General features: G+C 49.8%; 1 protein-coding gene across 5 annotated transcripts in view; it reads left to right on the plus strand.

Annotated features, from left to right (window-relative positions):
- Nucleotides 1-17,382, plus strand: part of NHSL2 (NHS like 2) — a gene marked incomplete at both ends in the record, with an annotated part of 257,736 nt that overhangs the window by 173,746 nt on the left and 66,608 nt on the right. For 2 of the 5 annotated variants that reach the window (XM_079727607.1, XM_079727608.1), the window contains one exon: nucleotides 12,213-12,255. The exons of the other annotated variants lie outside the window; for them this stretch is intronic. In XM_079727607.1, coding sequence (XP_079583733.1) covers nucleotides 12,213-12,255 — 43 coding nt within the window. Of the gene's footprint in view, nucleotides 1-12,212; nucleotides 12,256-17,382 lie in introns of those variants that run through there. 5 annotated transcript variants of the gene reach the window in all.

The raw sequence follows: 17,382 nt of genomic DNA on the forward strand, positions 1-17,382 counted from the left end.
GCGCTCTTCACCAGCAACCCCGTGTAGCCTCTGGAGGGTAGCTGGAGCGTCAGGGAAGTGAGCAACGTGCTGTGGACTGAAGTTTAGTGCTAGGACTGTGCTTTCTGTCTGCATCAGTAGGCAGAGACCTGGAACCATGCGCGGCTTATCCTTCATGAGCCTTCTTTGTTATTCAAACCTTCATCTCCCCCAGCGGCCCCCACCCCCGCACTGTACACCTACACCTCTCCTGGCTCTGCCTCCTATGCTGCATGCACGGAATGATCCAGATGAATCTGTTTCTTGCTGTGTAATGCCCTGCCCCCACCTTCTGCCCAGCCCCGGCAGGGAGCTCTCCTCACCACAAGGGCGAGAGCAGCCTATGCCAGCTTTGAGCTTGTTGCCTTCCTACCCTGGCGTGCCCTGCTTCGCCCCTAGGCCCTCTCTAAACAAGGACACAAGGGTGCTGGCGTAGCTCCCCCCCAAGAAACCCCTTCCTGGATGCTAAGGGTGTGGAAATCAGGGACACAGGATCTGAGACAACTTTTCCTAGCCCGCCATCCCAGGCAGTGCAAGAGCAACGTGGACGCAACTTCTCTCGTCCCGTTCACCCCCCGCGCCACCAACTCTTTTCCCTCTTGCTTTTCCCTTGGTCACTGGGTAGCGCCTTCCGCTGCTGCTTCAGATCAGGCCGCACGCAGTAGGGCCAGGGGTACCTTCCCTGCCCTCCTCCCTCTGTCTTGATGGTGCCCCCTCCTCTCCCTCCTCACAGAGAAGCCGTGGTTTTCATCTGTACCTGTTGGGGAGGCCCTCAACTACCATTCAGGCCAGCGGGAAGGAAGAAAAAGTTTTCACTAAATTTAATTCAAGTTTACCATAAGAAAGCAACAAATACATAGGTGTCTTGCTGAAAATCTGCCATGCTCAGGCCCAGAGGGTTGCCTCTGCCTTTTCCTGGGGACTCAGCTGGCCGTCTGGTTGAGAGGACTTGTCCAGGGCCAGCCAGTCCTAGGGGCAGCCCTAAAACAGGAGTCTTGCAGGGTGTAGTGGGGAGGGAAGCTACAAAACTAGTGACTTGGATGTGCTGCCAGGCAGGGTGACTGCCACGGGGCCCGCCTGTCAGAGCAGGTCCTGGTTTGGCCTCCTGGATGGGCTGAATTGGGGACCCTGTGGTGGAATGAGCCAACGGCAAAGGTTCTGGGCATTGAAGTTTCTTTGGAATCTTCTGGGGACACTACTTCTAAGGACACCACTAAGTGAATGGCCCAACCACCACCTCCTGCTTCTCTGCCACAGAGCTGGAAGCTCAGGACCTGTGGTATTAAATGGAGATGCCTTGTACAGGCCACTACAGGAGCTTGAGGATAACCTTCCACATAACTGCTGGTGCTACAGCTTGCGACAGTTACCGGCTGCCATTTCATCTCTTAAAAACTGCTCTGCATCTTCAATGGCAGCTCCAACCCAGGATCATCCTGGAGGCGGTAGCTATGGGAGTAGCTTCTGGCTGCCTGAGGAGGTGGTCTCATGACCACTTCTCCCCCCGCCCTTCACTCCACCTCCTGCCCCGCTTCACCTCCTGGCCCTTGCCTTCCCCCAGCACTGTACCTTCACCCTCAGCATCCCTAGGCAGTCCAGAAGCCTTGGTTGAACATTCATGCCCACTGGGCTAACTAGAGAAAGCCCGGTTAGCCCTCCTAGCCCCAGGCTGCCCGCAGACTGGTCAAGGAGAGGAGGGAAACACAGGAGAAAGTCAGCTAGTGGCCTAAGGAAGGAAGCGAGGCCCTGGCCACGGGAGGCAGTTTGTCCTGAGGTCATGAGGAAAGGCTTTGTGGAGAAAGAAAGTACCTCTTCCATTGCCCACCCTTACTGCAAATTCCTTTCCTCAGAGCGCTGTCTCAGCCTGTGTCTCCTCCTACTCTGCACCCTCTCCCCCGGCGGTCAAGGCCACACCCAGAGAGCACCTCCAGAGGCTTGGCCTCCAAATCTCTACCTCCAGCTCAACTAACACAGTCAACTGCTCCACCTCCACCTGAATATCACATGAGGACCTCACACTCAGCTGAGCACATCTTCTTGTACCGCTCTCTGCCCCTGCAGAGAAGCCCCCCCTTTCTCTTTTCCATTTCTCCTGGGGACACCACCATCTCTCCAGGAACCCAAATTAGAAAACTGGGAGTCATCTCCTCTTTCTCCCTCACCTCACACTTACAATTTTCACTCACCCACCCACCCCTCCATCCGTTCATTCAACAAATCTTTATTGTTGAGTCTTCCTCGGAGACATGGCAGCCCCTCCTCTTATCCCACTGTCAATGTCTGAGTCCAGGCCTTTGTTATCTCTGGCCCGTTCCAGAACTAGGCTTCCTGCCTCCATATTTGCCCTTCTCCTGGCCATGCATAGCACAGCCCCTGAATGATCTGCCCCTGCACTCCCGTGCTATGAAGCCAAGCCTTGCTAATTTGCAGAAGGGAGATCAGGATTGCTCCCAACATGTACCCTGCATGTCCCAGGTGCCCAGAGAATCATTTGCAGGTGGTATAGACAAAACTTTTTTTCACCTTTCAGAGTTCTGGATATATTTTAATGTGTTTTAGGAAAAATATAACCAGCAAATCCAACCTGTGGTTTCTCATGTATTTTTTATTAGGGCAAGATTAAGTGTTTTTAAAGTGAATCTTTTTTAATAAAATGGCTAAGTAAATAGTAGCATAGGTGCATTGAAAAATTTGAGAATGTAAAACAGATTGCCTAAGGTTTGGGAAGCACCAGTTTCTAGGGTAAATTGTATGTTCCTTAGCACAACTTAGAGACCTTCCATGATTGGACCCCACCTACTTCTCTGGCCTTACCTCCTGTCACTTCCTGTTGAACTTGATGATCCAGCCATCTTGAATAACTTGTGGTTTCCCAGGTACACCATGCCCATTCAACACGTCCATGCTTTCACAAATGCACTTTCCTCTGATTGGACCCCTGCCTCGAACCACCTATCTTCTGTTGGCAATTTCCTAGTCATCCTTCAAAACCCTGATTGGGTGTCACCTCTTCTTTAAAGCCTTACCTGACCGACCTCCTTCCTCCATACAAAATTAATTAACAGAGTTCATCCTTCCCTCCTCTGTACTAATTTGGGAACTTTGTACATTATTGTATCGTTGCTGGCATTGTCTTTTTTTTTTCAATGTGCTTTTCATCTGTCTTTTAAAAATAAAGCCTTTTCTTTTTAAGAGCAGTTTTAGGCTCACAGAAAAATTAAAGAGAAGGTATAGAGATTTCCTATATCCCCCCTACCCCCGCACATGCATAGTCTCCTGCGTGATCAGCATCCCCCACCAGAGTGGTACATTTGTTATAATTGATGAACCTACACTGACACATCATAATCACCCAAAGTCCATAGTTTACATTACGGTTCACTCTTGGTGTTGTACATCCTATGGGTTTGGACAAATGTATAATGACATGTATCCATCGTTGTGGTATCATACAGAGTATTTTCACTGCCCTAAAAATCCTCCGTGCTCCACCTCCATCTCCCCTCCACCACCACCACTGCCAATCATTCTAGCGACCACTGATCATTATAATATTAACATAGCTTTGACTTTTCCAGAATGTCATATAGTTGGAATCATGCAGTATGTAGCCTTTTCAGATTGGTTTCCTTCAGGCATTGTTGTTTTTATGGTTGTTATTACATGCTCATCTGCCCTAGTAAAATGTGAGCTTTTCTAAGGCAAGGGCTAAAATTTGTTTACCAGAGGGTGGAGAAAAGCTGTTGACCAGGCCTTGGAAGGCTTGGGTTCTCATCTCTCTTGCCTGTGAACCAGCAGGGTGATCTTAGGCAAGTCATTCACCTCTGTTACCTCCATCCTTCAGCTATAAAAGCTATAAATCCTTAAAGGTGATCCTTAGCACACACACCCCACCCCACCCTTGCCAAGGGGGCTTGGGAAGATGTGGTGTGAGATGCTAGGAAGCTTTTAGAAAGTTGGGATTGCTTTCCAAATGAAACAAGTGATTATGATTGCAGATCGGGGAGCACCATGGGTCTTGCCCTGAGAATGGAAGCAGAAGTGAGCTTGGCATGTGTGAGGACCGTGGGGAGCAGCCAGTGCAGCTACAAAGCAGGTGGAGGTGGGGGGTGGGAGCACGGTAGTCACAGTGTGTGGAAGCCCAACATGACCTTAGAGCATAGGTTGCTTTGACCCTGGAAAGACTTGTCTACCAGGCTCGTGAGTTGGAATTGATTCCTCATCAACTTTCACACCCCCTTTCACCTCTTGAGTAAGTGTAGCCCTGTTGCCCTGTGAATCTGTATGGGATGAGGGAAGATACATGCTAGTGCCACCCTAACTACACAGCATGTGCATACCTGTGCACATATGAACCATCTATGTGAACCAGTATCCCACAGAGAAGAGACAGGGAACCAATATCACACACCTACTGTATGCCAGAACTTTTTTTTTTTTTTTTTTTTTTTTTTTTTTTTTTTTTTTGCGGTACGTGGGCCTCTCACTGCCGTGGCCTCTCCCGTTGCGGAGCACAGGCTCCGGACGCGCAGGCTCAGCGGCCATGGCTCACGGGCCCAGCCGCTCCGCGGCATGTGGGATCCTCCCGGACCGGGGCACGAACCCGTGTCCCCTGCATCGGCAGGCGGACTCTCAACCACTGCGCCACCAGGGAAGCCCTGCCAGCACTTTTTAAAATTGAAGTATAGTTGATTTACAATGTTGTGTTAATTACTGCTGTACAGCAAAGTGATTCAGTTATACATATTTATACGTTCTTTTTTAATATTCTTTTCCATTATGGTATATCATAGGATACTGAATATAGTTCTCTGTGCTATACAGTAGGACCTTGTTGTTTATCCATCCTATATATAAATGCCGGCACATTTCATCCACAACTTTACCTAACCCTCAGAACAACCTCCAGGCGGGGAGTGGTTTTTTTTGGGTGGGGGGGATTGTTTTTTGGAAAACGATAGAGAAACGTTTTATTTATTTTAATAATTAGCACATATTGCATTCAACTTCCCATTAGTATAGCTCCTATTTGTTCTGTGAAACAGTTTTCAAAAATGGTTTGCCTGGAGGTGAGATGACCAAATCACAGTCTTGGACTTGATGAATCTCTCCTGGTAAATGATCCACACCAACTTTCACTGCTCCCTTCCCCCCACCACCCCCACTCCCCTCCTTCTCCATGTACCCCTCACTTCCCATCTGCCCCCTTCTCCCCTTCTCTCCCAGAATGCCTCTGACCTGTACCTGCTGGGGGTAACCTCTGCTCATGGGTAGTCTTGTCTGTGCTGGTCAGGCAGGGACTGTTGATGCCATTTTACAGAGGAGAAAACTGAGACTCAGGGGGTGAGCCCCCTCATGGTCTGATAGCAAGGAAGTCGCAGAGCCAGGATTTGAGGCCAAGTCTGTCTGATTATCAAGCTTGTGCCCATTGTGCCATGCCATGTGCTTTTCAGCATCTTTGCATCTGTGACAGGAGTTAGTAACCCTGGGGACCAGGTATGGTGAAAGGAGGGTTCTATGGTTCTGTGCTGGAAGGGCTAGCAGATCTCTATAGCAGCAAGGACTGCAATTCCCAGCCTTGTATAAGTCCCACCATTTGTGTGTCTGATGACACGTTTGTGTTGTTGGAATAATTGAACTCACTTGAGGCTCCACGTTGGGTCCAGAAGCTAGAGCTGAGGATTCCTGAGATAGTGAGAAAGTGGGGGATTCTTGAATTTAAGCCCAAACCAGGTGTTGTGAGGGGCTTACGATGCAGAGACAACTGGTATCATGCTTCTTTCCAACCCCTCTCCACGTCACCAAGCAGCCACGCTGGCACTGTAAGCAAGGTGATCTGTGCTTCAAGATGAAAATGAGTCCACCATTCTCTCCTCTGTACCTAAACACAATGAAATCGTCTCATTGCGTTTGCCAGGCATTTTCATAGTTGACCTGGCCCTTTCATAGTCACAAGCTTATGGAACTCTCACAATCCTTGATTTCAGTATGATGGATGCTGAAGTGGCAGAGACTTATAAGGGAGTCAAGTGGTGTCTATCCCCCTGGGGTCCGTCTTCCCAAAGGCATAATTCCTAAGCCAACTTAATGAGCCCATTGGAAGGTATGGAGGAAGTTGAAACCCTAGGCCACCAAACAAAATATTTCCTGGTGCTCCTCACCTCCCACAGCTGAGAGACATGTTGAAGGCAGAGGCATGGGCCCAGGGCTTGAGGCCAATCGTGATACTCCCACATTCCCTGGGCCATAACTAGAAGGAAGCAAAAAGCGTGTATAAAAAAAGTACAGTGACCACCCTACTGTCAAATAATAGGGGAATGGCTAAGTGAACCTGATGCAGCCAACCTCACTGAAGTGAGAGGGAGACGCTAAAGAGCTAATTATGAAGATAGTTGAGCAACATGGACAATGCTCTTAGTAAAGTATAACATACAAAAGACACGCTACCAAATTTTATCTAGGCTGAGCTTTACAAACCCTGCAAAAAAGCATGTCAACACACGAGCGAGGGCTGGAAGGAAATTTGTGGAAAAAGCAAAACTTGATTTATTGTGGGTGGCAGGCTTATTGGTGAATGTTTCTTTTCCCTTAGACTTCCATTAATGTTGTTATAATGTCTGTGCAAAGAAAAATAAAAACCATTAACATATAGAACAATTACCCGGACAAATCATTCTGTCAAGCTGAGAGACCAAATCATATCACGTCCCTGAGCCAGCAAATATACTTGAAAGACATAAATGCAAAAGTCGGCGTCTCGTTTTATGGAGAGAAGCAGCCACAGGGAATGTGGAAATGTGTGGATTTAGTGTGGGAAACCTCAGGTTCGAATCCAAGCTCTGACCCTTGCTTAGGGTCTTTGGAGGAAGTTATTTTACTCCTGTAGCCTCGGTTTCTTCATCTGTCACGAGAGGATAATAATAATCACCACCACCACTTTACAGGGCTGTGGTGAGGAGAAAATGGCACAGGATGTTTTAAAGGGCTTTTTGTGTGAGGTGTAAAAATGCCACACAGTGTAAAGCCTCATCATGGTAGAGATACAAAGACTTGGAAACAAAAGTAATAGGTACTGTTTGCCACTGTCCCACCTCACTTGACAACAAAGCCAGGCTGGGCCTGTGCTGCTGGGTAGTTTCAGGTATCTTCTCTGATTGCAGGATGCCACTGAAATTTGATTAAGCAAGTGAAGCTTTCCGGTTTTACCTATGGTTGGGGAATAACTGGGGCAATGTTGTAGGTTTTTCTCCTCTAAAATGCGTAAAATTCATGGAGAGATTAGAATCATCGATACAGAACATGGCGAAGAGTTCCACAGCTGCTTGGATTCTCAGCCAGACTTGGCCACGTACTAGCTGTAGGCCTTTAGGCAAGTGACCTAAGCTCTCGGAGTCTCCGTTGCCTCCTTGGTCTGGTAGGATTCATAGTGTCTACCTCATAGGGTGGTGGTGAGGATGAAACCAGGTGCTGCGTGCAAAGCCCCTGGCACATGGTAAGCAAGGAGCATGGGTGTGCTGCCATCATTACTGCCTAAAACTGTCAGAGTAGGAGGGGTCTCTAGGGATCACCTGATTCCGAGCTTCTCAACAGGTGCCAAGAGGGGTGTGGAGGGAGTCCTAGAGGAGCACAGTGTGTATATATTATGATTTTTGCATGTCAACGTTAAAAAGTCTTCCATGGGAAAAGTAGACATTTTGTCTATCATGGTGGGACCCTTTTAAAAGGTGAGATATGCTTTTGGAAACCACTTATCTCCCACAAACCTTTCATTTTATAGACCCACACAAGTGCGGTGATGTGCCCACAGTTACCTAGCTACAGAGATGAGATTGATGTGGGTCACAGTCCAGCTGCTCTCCGCCCCCGCTCCCCCCACCCACCACTGTTACCAGTGCCCAAGAGATGTCCCTGTGGCCTCTGGGATTTCCTCATCACTCTGGTGGCGACACACTGTGCCACATTGGCCATGTGACCAAACTGGGAGAAAACAGACAAGGCTCTGACATGGAGGAGAGGCAAAAACGATGCTTGAGATGACAAGGAAAGATGTCCCTGGAAGGGGGTCCTGCATGCTGACAGGTCAGTTCTGCATCACCCCTGGGCAGTACTTCCAAACAATCTGGGCTGACATGGCCTCCTAAGTGCCATCTGCATCCCTGTCGAGTAAACGGTCTTTGATGAAACCTTCATCTCTCCCAACAGCAGATTTTCTATTTAACAATCTCCTGTCAAATTCTCCAAGAGCACACATGGAGGGCTGTGGGGTCCCAGAAGCGGGATGAGGCTCCCAATTGCTCCCTGCCATCCGAGTGGAGTGTGTTCTCCGCCTCTCGTTTCTGGCATTGGGGAAGGTGGCACAGAGCCACCTCTGTGAATTCCTTTTGTGGAATTTGTAGACCTGGAGGTTGGGGGATGGGGCAGGGCGGCACGGTTTGCTGGTTAGCCCCTTTAGGCTTGCCTTGGAGAAGATGTGCCCCTCTCCTGTGCCACACAGGAGATAAAAGGCACATACCATGTCTAGCATACTGCTCCTTTGAAATATTCTCACCCACCCAGCAGCCTGAAACCTTGCTCTTGCTTTGGGGACCTGGCTTTGGGGGCCTGGCTTAGCTCCTCACACTTCTGCCCTTACTTTTGTTGCGGAACACAGATGCTTACCCCATCTCCTTTTCCAGACTCTTGACTACCCCTGCCCCTGTACCATGGCTGTCTTCCTGGACAGCTACCCCAACCTTTGGTTCTGTCACCAGCTCTTTCCTATTCTTTGGGTGCTTCAGGGCCTGGCTTGGGGGACAGGAGATGTCTACTCAAGGTAAAGGGCAAAAGGGGAAAGCTTGAGGTCTCTTTTAGTGGCCACCCAAGCCAGAGTCCTGATCCAGAGAGCCCAAGGTCACACTGCTTATTCTGAGGATGAAGACAGCCCCTTCCCCCATCATCATCAGGCCTCCAACCCCCCCCCCCAAAATGAAGTCTGTGTTGTGGAAACTGACACACACCAATCATTTCTCCACCCAGGGACAATAGTTTGCCCTGACTCCAGCCAGAAGAACTCAGAAACCTGAGTTGAGAAACAAAGGGCAGATATCGGCCGAGACTCTAATTGTGGAGTCTTCCCACTCCAAACAATGTGGCTCTGCTCATGCGTGGTGGTGGTTCCTATCACAGCAACAGCAGCCAGCTCCAGCCTAGAGGAGCCCAGGTGAGAAGCAGCTGCTGAGGGGGCTGACAGAATCCAGCCCGTGCAAGGCAGGCCAGGGATGATAGCTGATGGGAGACCAAGCCGAGGGCAGGACCACCAACATTTTTGAAGGGAGGCTCTCCTGAGCCTTACGTGGACTTCCAGGAGAGATAGTAGAAGACACGGGCCAGCCCCAGCTGTCAAACTCTATCAAACTCGGCAGCATCCTGAGTACTTTGCAGATATTAACTCATTTGATCCACACAACAACCTGATGGTATAGGTACTGTTATTATCTTTTAAAGAGATGTATAGTTTAGAAACGGTAGATTATCTAACTAATCTATAGATTAGAAACTGAGGCTCAGAGAGGGTAAGTAACTTGTCCAAGGGTGCACAAGTGAGACTGGGACTCAAGTCCAGACAGTAGGGCTCCCAAGTCTGTCTTCTTAACTACTCTGCTAAGCTGCCAACATAGGGGAGCTAAGCGAGTCAGGCCACTTTCCCCTCTACCCACTAGCTGGGCTAAGACTGGACTTCAGTCTCTACCAAGAACTAGTGTGATGATTCTCAGCCGGGGGAGATTTAAAACACTATCAACTCCTGGGCACCACCCCTGAGAAATTCTGGTTTAATTGGTCTGAGATGACGTCCAGCCTTCAGGGGGTGTGGAGGGTAGGATGAGAGGCAATTTTGATGGAAGCTCCTTGACTTAAAAACACACAGCATGAGCTTCCCTGGTGGTGCAGTGGTTAAGAATCCGCCTGCCACTGCAGGGGACATGGGTTCGAGCCCTGGTCTGGGAAGATCCCACATGCCACGGAGCAGCTAAGCCCGTGCGCCACAACTACTGAGCCTGTGCTCTAGGGCCCGCGAGCCACAACTACTGAGCCCACGTGCCACAACTACTGAAGCCCGCGTGCCTGGAGCCCATGCTCCACAATAAGAGAAGCCACCGCAACGAGAAGCCCGTGCAACGCAACGAAGAATAGCTCCCCTCGCCGCAACTAGAGAAAGCCCACGTGCAGCAACGAAGACCGAATGCAGCCAAAAATAAATAAAATATAAATAAATTTATTTAAAAAACCCAGCAATCTTGACACAAAAATAATAAATGAACATATATATCTATATATAAAACACACACACACACACACACACACACACACACACACAGCATCTCTCCCATCTTGACAAACATCTAATTCCCAGCCGTAGCTCTGCCTCTGCCTCTAACTATGGCTCTCTCTCCTCTCTAACCACAGCCAGACTCCCTGAGGGGTCTCCGACTCCCTGAGGGGTCTCCCCTTCCCTGCCGTTTCCCTCCCTAACCTGTTGTCGTCTGGCCTCTGGAAGCTGGCCTTGCCAAGCTACCCTTTCGGTGTTGCAACAGCGTATATTCACTGCTTGGTCCTCAGCCTACTTAAATTCTTGAATGCAATTGATGATGTCAATAGGTCCTTGCTCCTAGAAGCTAACCTTCTCCCAACCTTGGGGGCACAACCCATTGTCCTTGCCTGGAAATTTCATGTCAGTCTTTTTAGATGGGATTTTGTCCCAAGCCACACAAATATGTTCTGAGGGTGGGGCCTCCAGAGACCCACAGCCCTGCCTTCGAGGAGTTGAGAGTCTCGTCAGCACAAGAGGGGCTCAGCATCCTTGTACTTGAGGCAACAAGGTGGTTCCTCCAGTGGAGGCCCCCAACTCCCTCCCTCAAGCTGCTTCCCTGTCTCTTTGCACCTCTGGCAAAAATGGGAAAGAGAACAAAGCTCCGGCTAGGCCTTCACTCTGTGAGCGAGAACCCATGATGCCTCTCTTCCGGTTAAAAGCCGGTTACTGGGACAGGGCGCCGTCCGTCCGCCTGTGCTCTTTTTGCCAGGTATGGTCATGGAGTCCCTCTGCAATGAGCTTCTGGCACACATGGCTTATTTCCCAGGACCTTGTCTTTCTAAACACACAGAAACAAATTTGAACAAGATATGTTTTAAATGCTTTAAAGTCAGCAATTCTCTCCTGCTTTGTGTCCTGGGAAATAGGCTGTGCTAGAATTTGCAACGCTGATTCTAGAATGCTGGCAGGGTGGAGGTGGGAGAAGCAGTGAGGAAGGACAGCAGGGTTCTCCACTTGATGCTATGGAGAGCAAAGTTGGACTCTGAGTCTCACTATTCTCTGGCTGTTGGACCTTGTGAAAGCCCCTTTCCCTCTTCGAGCCTCAGTTTCCTCCCCAGTTACTGGGGCTCCTAATCATTAGCTCCTCTGTCTGTGGCGAAGATGCTGGGACATGACCCTTATGTGCTGGAGGCGTGATCCTCCGCCAGAGTAGGCACTCGCTAGGAGTTGGGGAAACTGAATTGAATTGTGTTCGGCCATAGTGCACAGCCTTGTTCCAGGCCAAGAGAGAAAGTGTGTGTGTGCAAGAGAGGCTTTCAAAAAACAAGGCCTATCTCTCTGCACGTCTCTCCTCTGGGAAGGAAGGGGCCCGCACGGTGACAATAGACCAGGGGCGCTGACTCAGACAGCCAGTTCCTGCTCATTTCCCCTCACTGTAGGACAGCAGCAGAGCGGGAGGTCAGCCCTCCGTGTGGCTCTGATTCGGGCCTTTGGCCGAGAACCTTTCCCAGAGAAAGACAAGACCAACTCACAGACAGGTCTCGCTGTGACGGGACGGACTGGACCACTGTGGCTGTGGGCAGGCAAGTGGGGGCAGCGGGGAGTGGAAAAGGAGAGAGAGGAAACTCACTCTTTGAATCCTGCTTCGCTTTCCCTGGGCTGGGCAGCCTGGGAGCAACTTTACGGGCAACAGAGCATGTGACCGATAGGGCCAAACAGACCCAGCCGGGGTGCTGGGAAACGGGGTTCAGGAAGAGTCCCTGGGTGTCCGCTGAGGAGCCTGGGGACGGGGTTCAGAACAGCGTGGAGCCCCTCGGCTCCCTGCCCTCAGTGTGGGCTCACCACACGCTTCTCCCTTGCATGAGGAGTTGCTGGATGTGGAGTCTTGGTCGTCCACACCGCTAGGATGGAGAGAGCCGAGGCTATCACCCTCTTCTGGAGCCGGGGAGGTGAGTCGGAGGAGGAGCAGGGTCGCATGCTCAGCAGAGGGGGCGTGGGGAGGAATCGGGGCTCACTGAGGGGGAGGGCCGTGCACTCAGAGCTGTCCTGAGGCAGCCTGGGCCTCTTGGGGGGCAGATGGGTTCCTTTAGTGCTAGAGGCATGCGATAAGGGGCAGGATAACCGCTTGGCAGAGGGGCTATAAAAGGAATTCAAAATTGGGTGGCTCTGGAGGAGGAGAGGGTGGATGTGATCACATCCCAACCCTGATGATCTGGGATTCTAGAGGGATAAGAAAAGTGACTGAAGAATTATAAGTGTATGTGTCAGAAATACTATCTATCTCTCATTTTCTATAAATCGACTTAACATGCTCTCTGAAGCCTTGTCCCTTGCATGGTGGAAAATGCCTTTTCAGTCAATCTCGGGGCTTTACCCGCCTCCTGAAGTCCTGCTAAAATGCTGATTTTTTTGCACTACCAAAGGATGCGGACGGGAGGGGGCAGGAAAGGGGTGCCTATCACTGGTCATCTGTCAACACAAGTTACTGCCAAGGGACCAAGTGCTTTCTAAGCACAGTTCAAGCCAGGCCTCCTGGCAGTAGGGTGGAATCAAGTTCAGGGTCCTGAGCCACACCAGAGGACCCCTCTTTGGTTTGTGTGAAGAAGATGTTGCCTGCCCTTGACAATGTACTGGAAGCTCCAGTTACGGCCGCAGAGGTAGCTTGCAGGAACAAGGGTTGGTCCTCTGTGGTAGGCTCAAAAGGAGTTTATGAGCTAAAGGAGTTTGAAAAGCAGAGTGATGACACTGAGAACTGAATACCGTGAGGACTACGTGCTGTTTGACATGGAGAAGAAGCAGAGGAAAGTGGTCTTTGGTCTTCAGGTCTTTGAGGGTCTGTCACAGGGTGAAGGGAATAGATGGGAGCTGAGGGGGGGCTCAGGAGGCAGAGCTGTGTGACCTGTGGACAAGGAGGAACTCTCTAACAGACTCTCCATGGGCTGCCTTACAAAGCAGTAAGGAGTCTGGGTGTCTTTGGGAAGTAACAGAGCGAGCCCTAGAGAAGACAAGGGCAAGTGAGAGCTGGTCTTCTTCCAAGGAGGGAGGGGTGGAGGGAGGGAAGCACCAGGGGCACCTGGCCTGCAGGGCCGGCCCCATCCTGCACTGGGTTCTCTCCTCCCATTCCTCTGGTCCAGCACTCCCATCTCCCTCCCTGCTGCTGGGCTCCCTGCTTCCACTCTTGCCCCTCTCCAACCCATTCTCCACTCAGCAACCAGAGTGAGACCTTATACAACAGCCCCGGCTGCTAAAAATCTTCCAGTGGCCGCCCACCGCCCACTGGTGCAAGTCCAGATTTATTTCTCTTCTCTATTGCCTCCTTTCTACTCTCTAAAAACAGAGCAGAGATAAGATCGTTTCTCACTCTAACGCAACTCTGACATTTCATAAATCTATGTCCTAGACAGCTGGAAAGGGCTATATTTAACCTTCCGCCTTGTAGTTTATAATGGAGGGACTTGTTTAAGGCGCTGCCTTCTAACGCCGCCACAGGAGCCTAGCGCCTTTTCTTTGTTCTCTGCTAAGCCACAGCCAGCCTTTCCCTCCAGCGGGTGCAGGCCACTTGCCCCAGAGCACCCACCATCCCCTCTGTCTCTCGGTGAGAGAGGTCCCCGTCCCACCCCCTGTAGTGTGCCCCCTCAGCTTTCTTATCTGCAAATACCTGAAAGACTGCTTATGAACCCCATAGCCCAATAAGTGGGACAGCAGATGAGCACAAGAATAGATCAGAGGATGGGCTGCGAGGGGTGGGCTGGGCTAAGGGAGGGAGCCAGGAGAGAAGAAAATGTCTTGTCAGGGGTCTGGTTGTGGCCATAGAAGGGGGAAAGGGAGTAATGCTGAGTAATGTGCCGGACCCTGTATATGATACTTTGCATACATTGCCTTGTGCCATCCTCACAGCATTCCTAGGAGGTAGGTGCTAATAGTACCCGCATCATCTCCAGAGAGGGGATGGGCTCAGAGCAGTTCAGTGACTTTACCCAAAGTCAGACACAGCTAGAAAGTGACAGAACCGGGATTGAGCCCAGGCCTGTCAAACTCCAAAGCCCGGTGGTGAACAGTATGGAGGGTCCTTAAAAAACTAAAAATAGAATTACCATATGGCCCAGCAATCCCACTACTGGGCATATACCCAGAGAAAACCATAATTCAAAAAGACACATGCACCCCAATGTTCATTGCGGCACCATTTACAATAGCCAGGTCATGGAAGCAACCTAAATGCCCATCGACAGATGAATGGACAAAGAAGATGTGGTACATATATACAATGCAATATTACGCAGCCATAAAAAGGAACGAAATTGGGTCATTTGTAGAGACGTGGATGGATCTAGAGGCTGTCATACAGAGTGAAGTAAGTCAGAAAGAGAAGCACAAATATCATGTATTAACGCATATATGTGGAACCTAGGAAAATGGTACAGAAGAACCAGTTTGCAGGGCAGAAATAGAGACACAGATGTAGAGAACAAACATATGGACACCAAGGGGGGAACGTGGTGGGGGGGGCCTGGTGGTGGGATGAATTGGGAGATGGGGATTGACATATATACACTAATATGTATAAAATAGATAACTAATGAGAACCTGCTATATAAAAAAATAAATAAAATAAAATAAAATTCAAAAATTCAAAAAAAAGAAAGCCCGGTGGCTTTGCCCAGTCCCGGGACACCTCTGGCTGTGTCGGTACTGCCCTTTGGGGGCAGTTCTCCCTCATTTCTTCGGGTATCTTTTGCAAATGCTTGAGCCCCTTGCAGGCTCTGTCCACACTGCCCACTACGCAGGCCCCAGGCCCACCTCAACCTCTGCCCCTAGCTGTGGAGCCCAGCCTAGGAGGTCTTTTGATGGTGCCCCCGTGCTCTCAGGCCTGATGGGCTGACTTCCCCCTATCTCTTCTTCCACATTCTGTTCTCTTCTCCCTCACAGATAGCAGCTACTAGGACCAGGAGTCTCAAACAGTAGGCTATACGATTCTTTCTTCCATGTCTGCCCACTAGACCACTAACACTAACACCCTCTGTGGCCTTAGACAAATTGTGTCCCTCCTCTGGTCCCAGTTTCCCCACCTGTAAAGTGGGAAGATAGGGTGCTCTGTAAAGGCCCTCACAGTTCTAAGAACCTGGCGTGCCCAGGGTCCTGCCCCTCTCCCAGCCCCACCCTTTCTGCTTTCTCTCGCACAATATGGATAATGATGGTCACCACAGGCACTGGTTTGGAAACCTTCACTAAGCCAAGGAAAGGACAGCTACATCAGAATGACTGCCCCAGAGCCAATGGACAAAGCAATCAAGTGGTAATAACAAGCACATTTGTAGGGCACTTTATTGTTTACCAACTGTTCTCATAGCCAGCCGAGCGCTAGGGAGGGGGATGCCAAGGGGATCTTAATGGTACACGGCGCATCTTTAAAAAACATTAAATTACATGGTGAGAAAATGATCCTCGCTTCCTTCTCTTTCCAGTTTTCTGATTACATCAAGGAGAAAGTCTCAGTGTGATGTTATTCTTCACCCTGTGTAATGCTTGCTAATCTTCTTTCGGAACAGAGCTAGAGCAGGCCTCAGGCTCAAAGACAAAGACAGGCAATGATATCTACATAGAATTTAATTACTCTGTTCTGTTCCCATTGTATTTATTTTTACAATTACTTTCTATCTCTGTCAAAAGATCCTCTTTATTGTTTTGGTTCTTGGGTGCCATATAAAATTTTTTAATATATATTTCTTTAAGCAAAAAAAAATTCATGTCGAGAAAAAGATGAAGTGAATAGTAAATAGAACCAGCAGCGCACAGATATGGCAAAATTTGTCAAAGTGGTTCCTAAATGGCTGAAGCTTAGACAACACTGGAAGGTGGCATTCGTTTAGCACCAAGTTCCTCAGTGTGACCCATAGCGCCCTGCACAGTCTACACCCACTAGTGTCCCAGAATTTGTTGTTCCTTACTCCTTTCCCTCCCACACCCTACACCCTTTCACGCCTGCCAGCCTTTGCACATGCTGTACCCTGTGTCTGGAGTGCCTCTCCCACATCCCTTGTCCACCCATCAAACCCTAACTCAGCCTTCAAGACTCAGTTTAAATGGTACCTCCTCTAGGGAGCTTTTCTTCAGCTAAGCACTAGGTTCATTTATTTCTCTATTATAGTCTCTCCCATGGCTATAATCATGTGCTTCCAGGCTAATATCTTCCACCCTATTGGTTCCAAATGCATTTTATAAGAAAGAGAGAGACAGAGAGAAATGAATAAAAATGTAACTGTGAGTAAGGCCTGGGCACAGTGATTGGGCCTTGGGGACTGTTACAGCTCCTGGGATCACTTGGAATTGAGACTTAACCAGATGCTGAGCCAGAGCCTACACAGGCCACAAAGCTGGCCCAGGAGCTGCCTCTGGGGGACGGTTGCAGGCTGCATGTAAGAAGTTTACTGGGTGCCTTTGAGATCAACACCTGGGATCTAAGAGAAGGAGGCAAGATTGGTTCGAGGGAGAAGGCTGGGCTGGGACAGCTCATAACAGCCTCAGCTGACCCTGTGAGGAGCTCTGGAACTGGGTTGGCCCTTCAGAGTTGTTCTGAGTTAGGGTGAGGGGCCCAGGCGTTGACACCAGCCCATATGGACCAGTTATTAGATGCAGGCTGGTCCCAGGGAGGGAGCACGGTCTTGGGCGATGCAGCACTGGTCTGAGGAGGCGGCTGGGCAATCCTCGAAGAGGACTGTCAGCCAACAGTGCTCAGTCCTGGGGGAGTCTGGGGGGGGCATCGCTGTGTCCACGAAAGGAGCTTTGTCTTGCCCCCTGGGACTTCAGTGCTGGGAGGGCAGGGAAAATAGAGCAGTGGTTTGAAGGGCAGAATGTAGCTGTCAAGAGTTGGTGGCTGGAAGAGCCTAGTAAATGTTTGTTAAAAAATAAATGGCTGAGTATGAGCTTCAAGGCAACGTGCTTAGAGGCAAGGAGGATACAGAGGCAAACAAGTCACAGGGAACTTCTGGTATAATTAGGGTGACAGATATGGGAAAAAAACTATTCTAGAACAATGTGTATAGGGGCTACCATGTGTCCCACAGACCATGCTGCCA

Source organism: Hyperoodon ampullatus (genome assembly GCF_949752795.1).
Source record: "Hyperoodon ampullatus genome assembly, chromosome: X".
Classification (NCBI taxonomy): domain Eukaryota; kingdom Metazoa; phylum Chordata; class Mammalia; order Artiodactyla; family Ziphiidae; genus Hyperoodon; species Hyperoodon ampullatus.